At 41.5% G+C, this 14,779-nt stretch overlaps 1 protein-coding gene across 1 annotated transcript; it reads right to left on the bottom strand.

Annotated features, from left to right (window-relative positions):
- Positions 1-1,078: 1,078 nt before the first annotated feature.
- chrnb4 (cholinergic receptor, nicotinic, beta 4 (neuronal)) lies at positions 1,079-12,842 on the bottom strand. The gene is made up of 6 exons (XM_061068199.1): positions 12,785-12,842; positions 5,810-5,955; positions 5,051-5,095; positions 4,775-4,884; positions 3,064-4,117; positions 1,079-1,243 (listed from the first exon to the last, which is right to left on the bottom strand). Exons 1-6 carry the CDS (start codon positions 12,831-12,833, stop codon positions 1,079-1,081), a joined length of 1,569 nt encoding a protein of 522 aa, XP_060924182.1. The 5' UTR covers positions 12,834-12,842.
- Positions 12,843-14,779: the final 1,937 nt, after the last annotated feature.

The raw sequence follows: 14,779 nt of genomic DNA on the forward strand, positions 1-14,779 counted from the left end.
GCCTGCTGCGGTATAGGTCATAAACCAAACCTCCTCCATGTTAGTGGATAGGATGATTTTTCTCAGCGACGGCCTCTGTAATTTTGGGTAGCTCTTATCACATTGATGTATGTTCATTTTATGATAAGTCTGGCTTTAATTCGTTATTTGTTGCTTTTATTGACAGCTGACACTGACTTACGGTGATTAAATGTGTTTATCGACGGTACCATGCTACTGTGGCTCCACCGCCCCAGATTGCTACTATGTAGTCTCTGGCTCCCAATGGGCAATATGGCAGCGTTTGTATCTCGGAGAGTTTGGCTTCCTTTCGCGGTAGTGGGAGGAGGTGGAGACGTGTCATCCATCTTTATATACAGTCTGTGGCCCGAGACACTGTAACCAACAGCAGCTCCACCTAGAGAGCTTTGATTTTGTGAACATCATCCTTTGTGAACAGCTGTCTTTTATGTGTGTGATGAAATGTCCCAACTGGCACATCTTCAGTGAAAGCACCAGCTCCTTTATCACTTAATCACTGGCAGCAGATTAACCAAGCTCTTTGGCAGGACCCATGACAATTATAAGACACTATTGAGGGACTTTGTGCATTTAATTAAAAACTGAGAGGACACTGATTTATTTAACTTTATTATTTCATTCTTTAATCTCACATCACATTTCATTGATATGGCAGTAACTTAATACAAATAAGGTTATTAGGTAACATTTTACAGCAGAAGAATGTCAGTAACTGTTGTATTTGTTATATTCCTGCAACAGTTCAGCACATGTTATGTTTGCATACTTGAGTGGAGAGGAGGCTGGGCAGGGTTATATGGCTACAGGCCACAAGGTTAGTACTGGAAGGAGATATTTGATCAATTTTTACCTCACACTTTTTACCTCACATTTTTACAGTCTGTTTATTCCGACGATGATACATTTTCTTTTTCTCCTGCAATCTAAGGTGCCTTATTGGTGGGAATTTTCACAGATGCCACAGATGTCAGTGTCTCTGGTCCCTGCCATCAAAGCGCCATGCTAGGTAAAAAAAAAAAAAAAAAGACCCAAAAGTTGCTCAGTCTTTGTTTGTTCCTCAGATGCGAGGAGTCTCAGAGCTGGGCTGCTGGTTTGGAAAGTTGTGACTCTGAAACAGAGGCTGCAGAAACAGACCCAGCGTTCCCACCACACATACTATGATAAAGATCCACAGGAACATACGATCCACCACCATGGCCACGTACTTCCAGTCCTCTATAACCTGCACAATACACAGAAATCACAAAAATGGTTAGTTAGTGGGTTTGTATGACTGAAGAATCTTTTATCAGTGTTTTCTGTGGACGCTGTGGTGTCTGTCGTGTCTCTGTGCAGCCAAAAGGGGGGAGACAGTGTAATGTGAGTGAATGTGTGAGTGTGTGTGTGTGTGTGTGTGTGAGTGTGTGTGTGTGTGTGTGTGTGTGAGTGTGTGTGTGTGAGTGTGTGTGTGTGTGAGTGTGTGCTTCACTTTCTTCACATTGATATCCCTGCTTCCACATCTCACATCATGCAGATAATGTACAATGTTAGCCCACACTTTATTGGGCAGTGTACTTTTTCATAACTTCATTCAAACTCAAAACAGGTCAATCTGAGGAGGGCTGCTTTAGACAGGGTAAAAGGGTGCTGTTTTAAATGATCCTTGTGGTATTTTGACCAAAACATGTTTCAGACATTTCATTAAGACCCCAATGAACCATATCAACTGCAGTAAAATGGGCATAATATGTCTCCTTTAAGGATGCTGACTAGGTACTGAAATATTTAATTTCTGTCACTGTTAGGGTCATGTTGATGAAACACACTCTGAAATAGCTTGTGACCCTTTCACCCCATTTTAATTTCTGTCCTTGGTAGGTTTTGAAACTAGTCATTTCTCATGTTTGGTTCCCTCCCCCACTTTATTGATTTTATCAGAGAAAGCGATTGATTACCCAAAGTCGGACTTCCATTTACTGGGTCACAGCCAGTACTTAAGATTAGTGGATTTCCATGGTGCAGCTCAAGGGGTCACAGAGTGTAAAGTTAATGTTATCACGTCAATACAAACACCTTTGGTCCATGCAGCTTATTTGGATGAAGAGATGGAGGATGCTTGATGAGAAAGTATCTCAACTCCAAACTAAAGCGACAAATTTGTGCCCTGGATAATTTTATTATGACATTTACACGTAAAATTATGTGCTACAGTTGTTTTATTAACATTTGCATTTTAGAAAATGTGTTTATTTGCTTTGTCTCATTTATTAATAACACTTTTATGTCTATGTTTTGTCTATGAAGCCAGAGCCAGGAGGCAATCAGAGGAATGCTCAACAGTTTATCCTTCACTTGTTGCCTGGCAACTTAACTAATTACTATGTCAGGAGGTCACTGCATCTTATTGTTGTTGGTCAAGGAATAGTTTTAGCACATATCTCCACTAAAGCCACAAACTATTCATTTTACATTAATAGGCCTGTTGTATTTTATGTGTGTTTTACATAGGCTGGTATGCACATTTTAAACTTCAGGCAGATTCAATATTTACCCAAGTTTCCAGTCTTTATGTTAATTCTTACAAAATATAGGAAAATATTTCTTATTATATTTTTCTCAAATATTGAACTATCCTGTCACATCAACACAGTTTTAAGTAATTTTTACCCTGGACACTAATTTGATGATCACCAAGTTATGTTACTGTTTACATTATCGATCCATGAAGACAAACTCTTTTAGTTGACTATATTTTAGCAATAGTATAATAGTATAGAACAACTATAGAGTGTATGGGGAGTTTTTTTGTGATATTTTTTTTTTTTAGCTACAAAATGAAAAAGACACAACTTGGAACTGGGAATCAAAGCCGAAAAAACGAATGTGTAGTTGCACAAATATGGTCTGAGCAAAGCAGTGCATGAAATGTATGAATGAGTGTGTGAATGGTTGGTCGATACGACTAGAAAAGCTCCATATAAATACTGTCCGTTTCCCATTTATCCTTCACATTTAAGCTAGAACGATGGATTGACGGATGGATGGATGGATGTGTTTACATACACTCTGATCATCGTCGTCTCCCATCATGTGCTCGGCCACAAAGCGAACCCCGTTCACGGCCTCCTGGACGTCAGCAGCCCAGTCGGAGCTCCTACTCTGCTGGAAGACGTTGGTGGAGTTGAAACCAGCAGGAAGATAATCTGTGGAGCGTAGTTCCTCCTTCCTGTTGAAGTAGCTGTAGCCTATTGAAGCAGCTACATTTTTGTGTCCCGGGGTGGAGATGGTAGAGTCAGAGGAGAGCAGGGCAGAAGATGACGTGTTGATACCTGTTTTGGATTCAACTGGGTAACCCGGACCCAAAATTGATCTCCTCGCCCTCAAGCACCGCTGTTGGCGAAGCCGCTGCCGAGCGGAGTTGTTGTTAGGGCGTCTCATGAAGAGTAAGGCAGGCAGCTTGACGAGAAAGATCAGCTTGACCCAGGAAGGCATGGTGTGGGTGCTGGGGGAGCGGTGGTGCACGTTGAGCACACACACGCTGGTGATGATGGAGAAGGTCACCAGCACCATGGTGAACATCAGGTACTTGCCAATCAGAGGCACATCCAGTGAGGTTGGGGGAACGATCTTGGAGATCAGAAGCAGGAACACAGTGAGCGCCAAGAGGACGGAGATGCAGAGGGTCATCTTCTCTCCGCAGTCTGACGGCAAGTAGAAGACCAGGATAGCCAGCGAGGTGATGAGAACACAGGGAATAATTAGGTTGATGGTGTAGAAAAGAGGCTTCCTCTTGATGATAAAGTCATACGTGAGATCCACATAGGTGGGATCCAGAGGGCTGACAGTCCTTCTGCCTGGAAGTGCCAAGATATCCCACTCCCCACTGGGAGTGAAGTCATCCATACTAGCTGCCTCAGTCTTCAGGATCAGGTCGATCTCGGTGTGGTCGTACGTCCACGAGCGGAACTTGAGGGTGCAGTTCTGCTGGTCAAAGGGAAAATGCTTGACCTCGATCTTACATGCACTTTTGTAGATGGCTGGAGGAAGCCAGTTGATACTGCCATTGAAGAGAACGATGGCGTTGGTGAAGACTGTCACCTCATAGGTCCCGTCAGCGCTAAAAGAAACAGAGGAAAGAGAGAGAAAACTTCAGAGAGCCCACGAATAAATATCTGAGGTTTGTGCTGTCAACACTGCAATCACAGTGGAAAAGATAAAATAAATAAGCGTTGTAATCGATAGTAAAAGTCAAAATCCACCTTCACTTAATTGAAATTCTTGATGAGCATCAGAGAGTCGGTTGTTTACGTTTATTAAAACCCAACAAGAGAAGTTAGAAGAGTGAGGATGGAGAGACTGCTTATTAGTCAGATGTGCCAGCGAGTGGTTCCCACACTAGGGGTTGGGATACCCTTGGGTCATGGGGCACTGACAGAGGGGTCGCAAGATCATTTCCAGAAATTAGATACAATCCATTTCCTTTCATCCATTGTTTTCAATCAAACCAAGCTTGGGAGGGAGCTGGCCAGGTAGGGTATTTCAGATGTCCCGTTCTCTCCACCTATGCTTTCCAGTTCGTCCTTGGCATCACCAAGTTCTGGGTCTATCCTGAGGTCCCCCACAGGTTGGGGGTGGCCAGTTTAGATGCCACTATACTCTCCTACCAGTGGCTAAACTTTCCAATCTTTGGCCCCTTTACTCCCATACTTCCCTTATGATATTGTTATGATCAAATATTGCACAGTAATACAGAAATGTTCATGTCAGTGCTTACTTGTTGTACAGAACAATGTCTGGGAGCCAGATGTGTCTTGATGGAATACGCAGCTTGTCGATACCTTCGTACTTTGCCGGGTCCCATGATAACCTGTAATCCACCCAGTGCTACAGAGACAGAGAGACCAGGCCGTGAAAACCCGCTCATTTCTAATTACATGCTACATTATCAATGAAATATGTTTTACTGCACAATTACAGAGGCAGAGTAAGAATTAACATGGTTTAATTCAAGGTCGGGAGAAGGACATCAGACAAGTTGTATCACACTCACCTGAGTGAGCCAGACATTTGTGGTCATTATCTGTTCTCTTTCATTCTGGAAATAAGAAAGTGAGATCAAAATTATTTTTCAATACAGTTTACAAAGAGGTCGTTGCACATGAATGAATCAGTATCTCCTGCAGAAGGGGCACTTTACATTTGAGTTGATTTCATTGCAAACCATAACTCATCAAGAGTTTGTAACACTTCACTCAAGATGAAAAAAATTTTCTTCCAAGTTCAAATTTCCAATCCAAGGAGCTGCATGTGAAAGGTGCCTGCACTGTTATTACACTGCCATGACATACAATTCTAATAAAGGGATTCCACAAAATGCCAATTACCCCAAGCAGAACAATAGAAGCTCATAAACGCAGACTCTGAATGTGGCTCGCTGCCTTGGACTGCGGCAGGGAGGAGCCTCTACTGTAAATCTGAGAGGAGCCTCTATCACTGTGGGTTAAACAGCTTTATGGCCACTTTTAATGCAATGTGCTGAAATTTCAATCTGGACATGACAGAGGCAGAGATCACAGCTGACCACATCCATCCTTGACTTCATCCATCGCCTCAGAGCTACGGCCTCTCAGGCTGGAGGGGAAATTAACTGCTCTCTCAAAAGCTCTGCGGCTCTTGCTCCTGTCTTTTCTATCATCCTCTTTCTTTCACTCTGCCATTCTTTTTCCGTCTCCCTCTTTGTCGCTACAGCACCTCGTCTAACCCTCACACACACGTAAATAAATGCACACACACCCTCCCAGTGCCTTACCACACTGATGAGCTGTGCCAGAGATACTTGGAGCTTCACGGTGACTCTCTCGGCCCTGTTGAGCGCCGGCCGGATGAGGGGATTGTAGCGATCTTCTCCCAGCAGCCAGTTCATGAGCCGCTCCTCGGAGTCAGCACTGTGGCTACCTGGAGATACATCCTCCATGTTATTATTCACAGTCACACACAGAAGTTACAGAACTAGAGAAGTAGTGCTCGAATGAGAGACATAGGAAAGCACAGACAGAGATGCTACAACTTGTGATGGTTGAGGGAATCTGTAGGGCAGTGATGCCAGGGTTACGGCCCGCGGGTGATAAGGGGAGAATATAAATTTTAATTTAATTTTGATGGAATTAAAAAAAAAAAAAAAAATTAAAATTTTCGGTGGACTCCGTTAGTTGGTCTGTTGCTGCTGCCCGCCTCAGCTGCAGCAGCGCCGGTAGTGCTGATCGAGATGTCAAAGAAGAGGAAGGTCGACACTGAAGCTCGCATCTTTCAGGATAGATGGAGAGAAAATTATTTCTTTTGGGAAGTAGGAGGCAAACCCGTGTGTCTTATCTGTCGTCAACAAGTGGCTGTACTAAAGGAGTACAACATCAAACGACACTACGAGACCCACGCCGAGAAATACGGCGAGTACACAGGGCAACTCCGGACTCAAAAGCTAAACGAGCTAGCATCATCGCTACAGAAACAGCAAGCCGTATTCTCCAAATGTCGAGATACACACGAAGGTTCGTTTTATTTGAATACATATGTAACGAACTGATAGTTGAGTTCTGTTCTGTTTGACTGATTGATATGTGGTTGTTATGAATGTTCCGCTAAGTACACCGTGTTGAATAAGTACTGAGATGTCCTGAGTGTCTGTGAATAGGTCGGGGCCGGACATGTGACAGTTCTTGACCAATGGCTGTGTGGGATGACAGGCTCTCATTGGCTGGTTCGTTGGCGTGTCAGGGGTGAATGAGGAAGTGGAGGGAGAAGACGAGTGTTGATAGATAGATAGATAGATAGATAGATAGATAGATAGATAGATAGATAGATAGATAGATAGATAGATAGATAGATAGATAGATAGATAGATAGATAGATAGATAGATAGATAGATAGATAGATAGATAGATTACTTTCCGAAGGGAAATTAAGTTGTCATAGCAGCCGGTACATTTGAATACAATAAAATACAAAAAAACAATACAATAGAATAAAATAAAAAATATTGAGGTAGAAAGAATAAAAAACAGAAGCACAAGATAAAATAAAATAGGTAGATAAGGTGCAGTGGCAAGATGATGGTAATAGTACTGATGATATGATGGTAATGTTATTGTTAGACAGTATATAAGAATAGTACAGTATATAATATAACATAATATATATTTATATATGATAGTAATTATACCAATATAAAAGCAGTATATAGTAATAATGGCAGCAACAGTATATATAATAATAATAGTGATATAATAATAGTAATTATAACATGTACACATGTATAAATATGTGTATATAGACTTATGTATACAAAGAATATACAGAGAGTATGATATAATATATGATATATAGTAGAGGTATGAATATGAATATAAGTATTTGACTATACAATAGGTCATATAATATACTATGAGTGTAAGAATATGTAGACAGAGTGTGCAAAAGACAATATTAGGAGTTTGATGTTAGGAGTGAAGAGATAGGAATAAGAAGTGGACATGTTCATGTTAACTTTAATAAAGTTACAAATATAAGAAGAACTTCTGTGTCGTCTGTGAAGCGGGGATGTTACAATATCTTCTTCAACTCTATTGAAAGAGGAGTGTCTCAATTTCGTTATACCTATAATGACAATACATTTTATTTCATTTCAAGGGGCAGTGAAGGCAAGCTACATCATCTCTTGGGAAATTGCTAAGGCATCGAAGCCTTTCTCAGAGGGTGCATTTGTCAAGACCTGCATGCTAAAGGCAGCCGAGCTAGTGTGTCCTGACAAGCGACAAGCTTTAGCTAACATAAGCTTATCGAGGCCTACAGTGACGGAGAGGGTTGAAGAACTTTCTAGTGATTTGAAGAGTCAACTAAAAGACAAGGTTAAGTCCTTCATCGCATTCTCTATTGCTCTTGACGAGAGCACTGACGTGACTGATGTAGCTCAATTAGCGATATTTATTCGCGGAGTGGATGCTTCCCTGAATGTCACTGAGGAGTTTGTGTCAGTCGTGCCAATGACAGACACCACCACAGCTAACGACTTGTTTGTTAGCCTTGTCGGGGCCCTGGACAAACTGGAGGTGGACTGGAGTCGCGCTGTCAGTGTGGCTACCGACGGTGCGCCTTCTATGATAGGAAGAAAGGCAGGAGTAGTTGTGAAGTTCAGAGAAAAGGTAAATGCGGCTAATCCAGAGCAAGTATTCTGGAACTTTCACTGTATACTGCACCAAGAGGCTTTGTGCTGCAAGAGTCTGAAAATGGACCATGTCATGCGTGTTGTTATTGACACTGTGAATTTTATCAGAGCAAGAGGACTTAACCATAGACAATTCGACGCTTTTTTATTGGAAAACGACATTCATCATGGCCTTCCCTATCACACCGATGTGCGTTGGTTGAGCCGAGGCGCAGTGCTCAAACATTTCTACAAATTACGCACAGAGATAGCCGAGTTCATGCAGGGTAAAGGGAAGCCTGTGGTTGAATTGGACGACCCAGAATGGACCAGGGATCTTGCCTTTTTAGTGGACATTACAGAACACCTAAATGTGTTGAATGTTAATATGCAGGGCCGCAACAAAGTCGTCACAGAGTTTTATGATAGTGTTCGTGCTTTTCAAAGTAAACTGGCATTATGGAAGACGCAGCTCTCCAAGCGCAATGCAGCCCACTTCCCCTGTCTAAAATCTCTGCCTGTCAATCATCAGAGTATGGACAAGTACGCAAACTTGCTTTCCGGACTCAGGCATGAGTTTGACAATCGATTCACGGTTTTTAATGAACTGGAAAAGGACTTTGCGCTTTTTCGCTCTCCATTCACCATTGACGCTTCCGAGGTCCCAGAGGCGATCCAAATGGAACTGATAGAACTGCAGTGTTGCGCACAGTTGAAGGATAACTACGCATCTGTTGCAATCGAATCCTTCTATCAATCCTTGCCACCACAGTACCCAATGCTCACGGCCTTTGCAGGTAAAATACTTTGTATGTTTGGGACAACATATTTATGTGAGCAGGCCTTCTCTGTGATGAATATCAATAAATCGAAAGTGCGCAATCGCCTGACGCACGGACATCTGAATGATGTTATGAAAATAGCCACTGCCCAGAAACTGTCCCCCGATATGGACAAGCTGGTGAAAATTAAAAGGTGTCTGGCTTCGACAAGTAGCTGAAGTAGGCTGGTCTCCCAATTTATCATTTCCAGTGTGATATGGGGGGGGAGGGAATAAAAGGGGCTGGGGTTGACTGATAGCCAGGCTAGTGTCATAAAGGAACATGGGTGTGTGGAAATATGGGTTGGTGACTGGTGATGACTGGCAAAGTTAATGTGCCTCATCTGTTATTGAGCCAATTTAGTTTTTAGATAGCTCATATTTGCCTATTTTTTCAAGAACCGTTTTGTTTTACTAATTCCTACTGGATATTCAATCACATGGTCTAATGTTGGACTACTTTATTCTGGCGCTTTCTTTCTGTGACTCGTTTAGGCCTGGCCTTCTTTTAATTGGCCTTATTTTGCATTGACTTGTTTTCATGTGCAAGCCTTCAATAAATATAATAAAAGTAATTAACAGTTTACACTTGTGTTATTTATAGGAAATGTGTTTTGTTGGCACCTAGTCTATTTTGTTGCATTTCTAATTTATAAATGTAGGCTACTTGCATGGATAGGAAAATGTAACGTTTTTAGAGGGTAACTGTCTCCTGCTTTAGGCTATGTAATTTTAGGCCTCATTGTGAGGCTATTTTGGTGCCGATGCAATTTCTTATTTTCAGTCCGAAAGTGTAATCCGGCCCCCTGAGGTCTTGCTTGAAAAAATCTGGCCCCCTGTCCAATTTCACCCTGGCATCCCTGCTGTAGGGTATGATGTCTTGTGTACATAGGAGTAATTGCATTTACTTATGAAAAGCCTGTTCTAAACTTGCCTGTTTGTTTGAAGTGGACTGTTGGCTTGTCCTAGGTTAGTGCTCCAAAGCTGAGTCCTCCTCAAACAGTTCTTCAAAATACTGTCACTTATTTTTTTGTTTGTGTTCTGGACGTTGTGCGCTGAGGTTTTGATAAAAAGACTGTGGTGCAGAGTCAAGTTAGAAAACTTTGTGTTCATCCTACCTGGTTTATCTGCAATGAAGGTTTTATGTAGGATATAATGTTTTTCATAAAATGAGACAGAATTACATGCGTGGCTGATGTATACGTTTGAATGATTGATTTCTATTTCTATTTTGTTATTTCAGAGGTCTGTTAAGCAATCGATACAGACCCAGGTTCACAACTTTTCAAAATAAAAGCTCTGAAATTCAGCTCAATATATAGCATTTCAGGAAGCAATAAGGGTCTTGTGTTTATTCAATTGTTTTATTAATATTGAATCTATCGCATGTCCAAATCACACCAGATTCAACACTGCACGTCCCCTTAGCCATTAACATTACCCATCACAAGTGTGAAGCCGCTAAGATGAATGGTTCTTGAGATATGCGAGACACACATAGAGAGAGATTTCAGGAATAAGTAAAGATAAAGTTCATTCATGCTGCTTGTTTTCATGGTCAGAATTTGAACATCACATTTTTACAAAGCCCACATTGACAGAGTATGAACTCAAAGTCTGGGACCTACAAGTCTGTCCACTACTCCATCTTAACATTGGTTTTCTGAGCATCCCTCATGCTGAAAAAGTACAGCCTCACCCTGTCAGCCTGTTCCTGTGCTAAATCTCCGGAACAGCTCATAAAGTGCTGTTGCTCCTCTGTTGTGACAGTCTGCATCATCGTATCATGCATCTACAGGAAACAGCAGCTGTCGATTAAAGTTTTAGGGCCCTAAAGTCATTTTAAAATACATTTAGGAAACGGGCAGATGTTTTCACAGCATGTTCTGCTGTTGCCTAAAACCAAACCACTGGATGTGTCCTTAGAATAACATGACAACATTACTTACACTGCAACTCTTTCCCTCATCCCTGATAAATGATGCCCACGTTCAGGGTAAAGACAAGGCTGATTGAAACTGATGAGCTCTTCCCCTCTGAAGCAGAATGAATACATGTAGCACTGCCCCCTTTACATGCAGCCTGTTATTAATGCCCCCACATGGTCCAGAGAAGCTGAGTCGGCTTACTCATGGGAACCGCTGCAATGAGGTGAGACTCTTACTGATTGGCCCGTTGAAGAAGAATCACTGCTGTTGTTGATATTCAGCAGAAAGATATTCAAGGCTGCAAAAGGGATTGATACTGCATGCTTCTTTTAAGTTATGTGGTGATGTGGCATAGTAGTAAAAGGGAGAATGATATTAGACTCCCAGCTCCTGTGCTTCTCCTCTTCCTCAGTATCAAACTGTGTGTGTCATTATTGGCCCACAATCTCCTGGAGCTTTGCAGGGCGTGGTACTCTGACACTCTGGCCCCCCGGGTCAATACACGCTGCCAGGACTGTGCCCTTGCCAGTCATTTGGCTGAGGTCCCATCCAACACAGTCAGACCTCCACAACACAGACACTTGAGCAGATGGTGTGTGGTCAAATCCCCAGAGACCAGAGTCAAACAAGTGCTGCCTTGCACCCACAGGTGAAGGCCACTTACAAAGCAACCTAACTTGTGATCACCGGCTGTGGATAGCCACTGGTGGTGGGTGTGTGTGTGTGTGTGTGTGCGTGTGTGTGTGTGTGTTGTTTTACAAACTTTTGAGTGTGCCGCTGACGTTGCGTTGATTGAGACTAAGGTCAGGCATGTTAATACAATGCAGTCTGCTGTTGTAGAGGGAGTTGATAAGGTCACTCTGAGCAGTACACTGCAAAAAAATATTCTACAAAAATGTACTTCACTCTGCGACATGAGAGAAATGAAGACTCTGGATAAATGTTGAGTTAAAGTATAAACACTTTTTCTTTCTATTTCTACTCCTCTGTGATAACAGAACTAACAAGATAAAGGTATTAATGTTGTTTTTATGTTTCTTTCTCACCTTTTTATGAAGAAGATAACAGGAGAACAGCAATATGTGAACATCCTTTGTAACATGATTAAGATTCAATTTGATATAACTATATATGTGTGCACAACCTTTTAGGTATAGCGTCAATTAACGAAGACCACAGAGTAGTTGCAGACTGTAAGGTCCCATAGGTGGGACTTATATCACCAAGGTAATAGATCATGTGAAATAGTGAGGCTGTAGAAGTTAAGATAAGCATCTTAAGAACAAAAGTTTTAAAAAGTTATTTTAAGTCATAATTTAGGTTTAGGTAGCTCTTTCTAATAATGTGTGCTCATTGATTGTATTTGTTGCTTTTAGTTGTGATACAAACTTCCATATTAAACCTCATGAGAGCCTGCTGCTGATTTGGTGAATTCAGGCCACATTTGATCACAGAGCTGACTCATTCATTTGAATTAAATGAAGACAAAAGTATCACATCTAAATCCCACTTTCATATTATATTTATATTCTCTGAGGATATATATTCATGCATTTGTGTAAATTTCCATCATCACCATGCAATTTCTTATTTTTAGTCATTAAAAATAGCCCAAAACAATAAATGTGGGGTATCTGCAACTCTGTAATTCGGTAATCTCAGTCACTGTCAATTTGCAGCACTGAGAATCAAACGCTGCTATTCGTCTTTTTGACACGAAAAACATCTTCTTCTTCGCACAGAAGCAGTTTCAGCCAAATGAATCGGAGGCTGACGCAAACATTTGGACGCACATGCTTGAAGTGTCTAAAATGAACAAGTAAAGCCAGACACACTCACAGTGAAGCAGGGGGAGAAGGTACGCGAGGATGGAGAGAGCCCGAGTCATTTTCTCGGCACCATCTGCTCCGCAGGGGTCCTCGGGGATGATATGCCTCGGAGTTGCGTCCTGCGCTCTTCCCCCCGGACATACCGGACCCTGCGCGCTCAAAGTCTGGACACTTTACCTGCGCTGCTGATGCCTGGAGAAAAGAAGGACACAATTTAACCGGATGCTTTACCCGGGATCTGTTGCCACACCGCTGGGTCGCTTTTATACAAATCCTCATGAAATCCATGCAACCACCTCAGGTCTTCACGCTCCGCCGCCTCCACGCAGTGTCCAGCCCTGGCGCGCTGCTCCCTCCGTCCCCCTGCAGGTCCTGCAGGTCCTGCACCAGCCCCTGACCAGCTCCTACAACTTTACACCCGCTCAGCAGCTGATTGAGACACTGGATATTACATTTGCTTTATTTTTCTATCAGGAGAAAGTTGTATTCATTTATTTAATCAATAAAAGATTAAAGGCTTTGTTCAGGTCAAGTCTGAAGGGGATTGAAATGATACTGATTGTTAAGGATGTGTCCCTTATGCAGTTATTGCTCCAGTATGACCACTTTTGAACGGTTTGCCCCCACACGCTGTTAAATGGTTATAAAGTGCAAATATGTGCAGATTCTGCATCTTAACAGAAAATAATGGTTTAAGAAGCAACTGAAATGTGCTTAGAAATAATCAGTGATGGAGGAAGTACTCAAATATTTTAAATACAAATCATGGACAAACATATACCCAAGTAAAAGTACAAGTAGCACATTGACCTTTATACTTGAGTAAAAGTAAGTGAGAACTTGCCTTTAAATATACTTAAAGTATTTAAGGTAAAAGTACTTGCTGAAATTAGCCTGTTCCCTACACTGAAAATATTTAATTATTGGAGGGAGCAACTTTAAAAAAGACTTTAATTGGCAATATACAAATTAATTAAGTTTAACCAACTGCTAACAATCGACACAATTGCAAACTTTCATTTGAAAGAACTAATTTGTGTGTTAGTTCAAGTTAGGTCATTTTTTTATTTGCCAAAGGAAACCATATTTTCAGTGTAATGCACCAACTTCACACTGCTGTGGGGAGTGTTGCTCCAGAGAGGGCCGTAAATTATCCTGTGCCACTGCGTCCAGTCAGACCAGGAGCAGTGCAATCTAAAGGGCAGCAGATTTACAGTGGCCTAGCTGCTTAAAGGCTCATTATAATGGCCAGTAAAGGAAGTGTATCAGGCACCAGGAGCAGCCCCAAGGACTCTCCTGAGGTTATAAATTTGAACCCCCCAAGATTTCTATTCTGGATCAATGAGAGCAGATCAATAGGGGCTGATGAAGTTAGATCTTATTCTATCAGGCAGTTGGTGGACTCACAGTTTGTTCATTCTTTTGCAAATGTGTCAGAGGTATTGTTTTTACCAATAATACATGTTTTTATAAAATAAAGCAACACTTTTTTTAAATTTAGGTTTTTCTTATTAATTGCACTGGTACTCATCTTGTGACCCCTTAGATTAATCTCATAATCATCCAAGGTTCCTTCACAGTGTATTTAAGTAAGTTTCAAGATGTTACATTACTGTTGAATAATAATCCAGTTCACCAGCCTTAACTGATTGCTGAAATTCAACCAAATGACATATTTTAAGAAAAATATAAGCAGACATATTGGTCACAATGATGGAATATGTACCATCGTACATGCACATTTCTCAAACTATAAAGTGTTCTCAAGTTGCTTGCAAATTGATAAAACCTAAGGTTAGTTTAAGGCTTGAACATTATACAAAAGTAACAACTATTTTGAATTGCACAGAAAGGCAATGGAAAGCCTCTGTTTGGACAAATATGTGTAAAAAGTAATGACCTGACTGGCACAGGTGTTACTTTTGATAGAAAACATGATATAAACCAAGGCATTCTTGCTGTGGACATTTTTTAACAACCTTTATTTGTAGGGCTTATGGATGGC

Source organism: Limanda limanda, chromosome 3 (assembly GCF_963576545.1).
Source record: "Limanda limanda chromosome 3, fLimLim1.1, whole genome shotgun sequence".
Lineage (NCBI taxonomy): Eukaryota > Metazoa > Chordata > Actinopteri > Pleuronectiformes > Pleuronectidae > Limanda > Limanda limanda.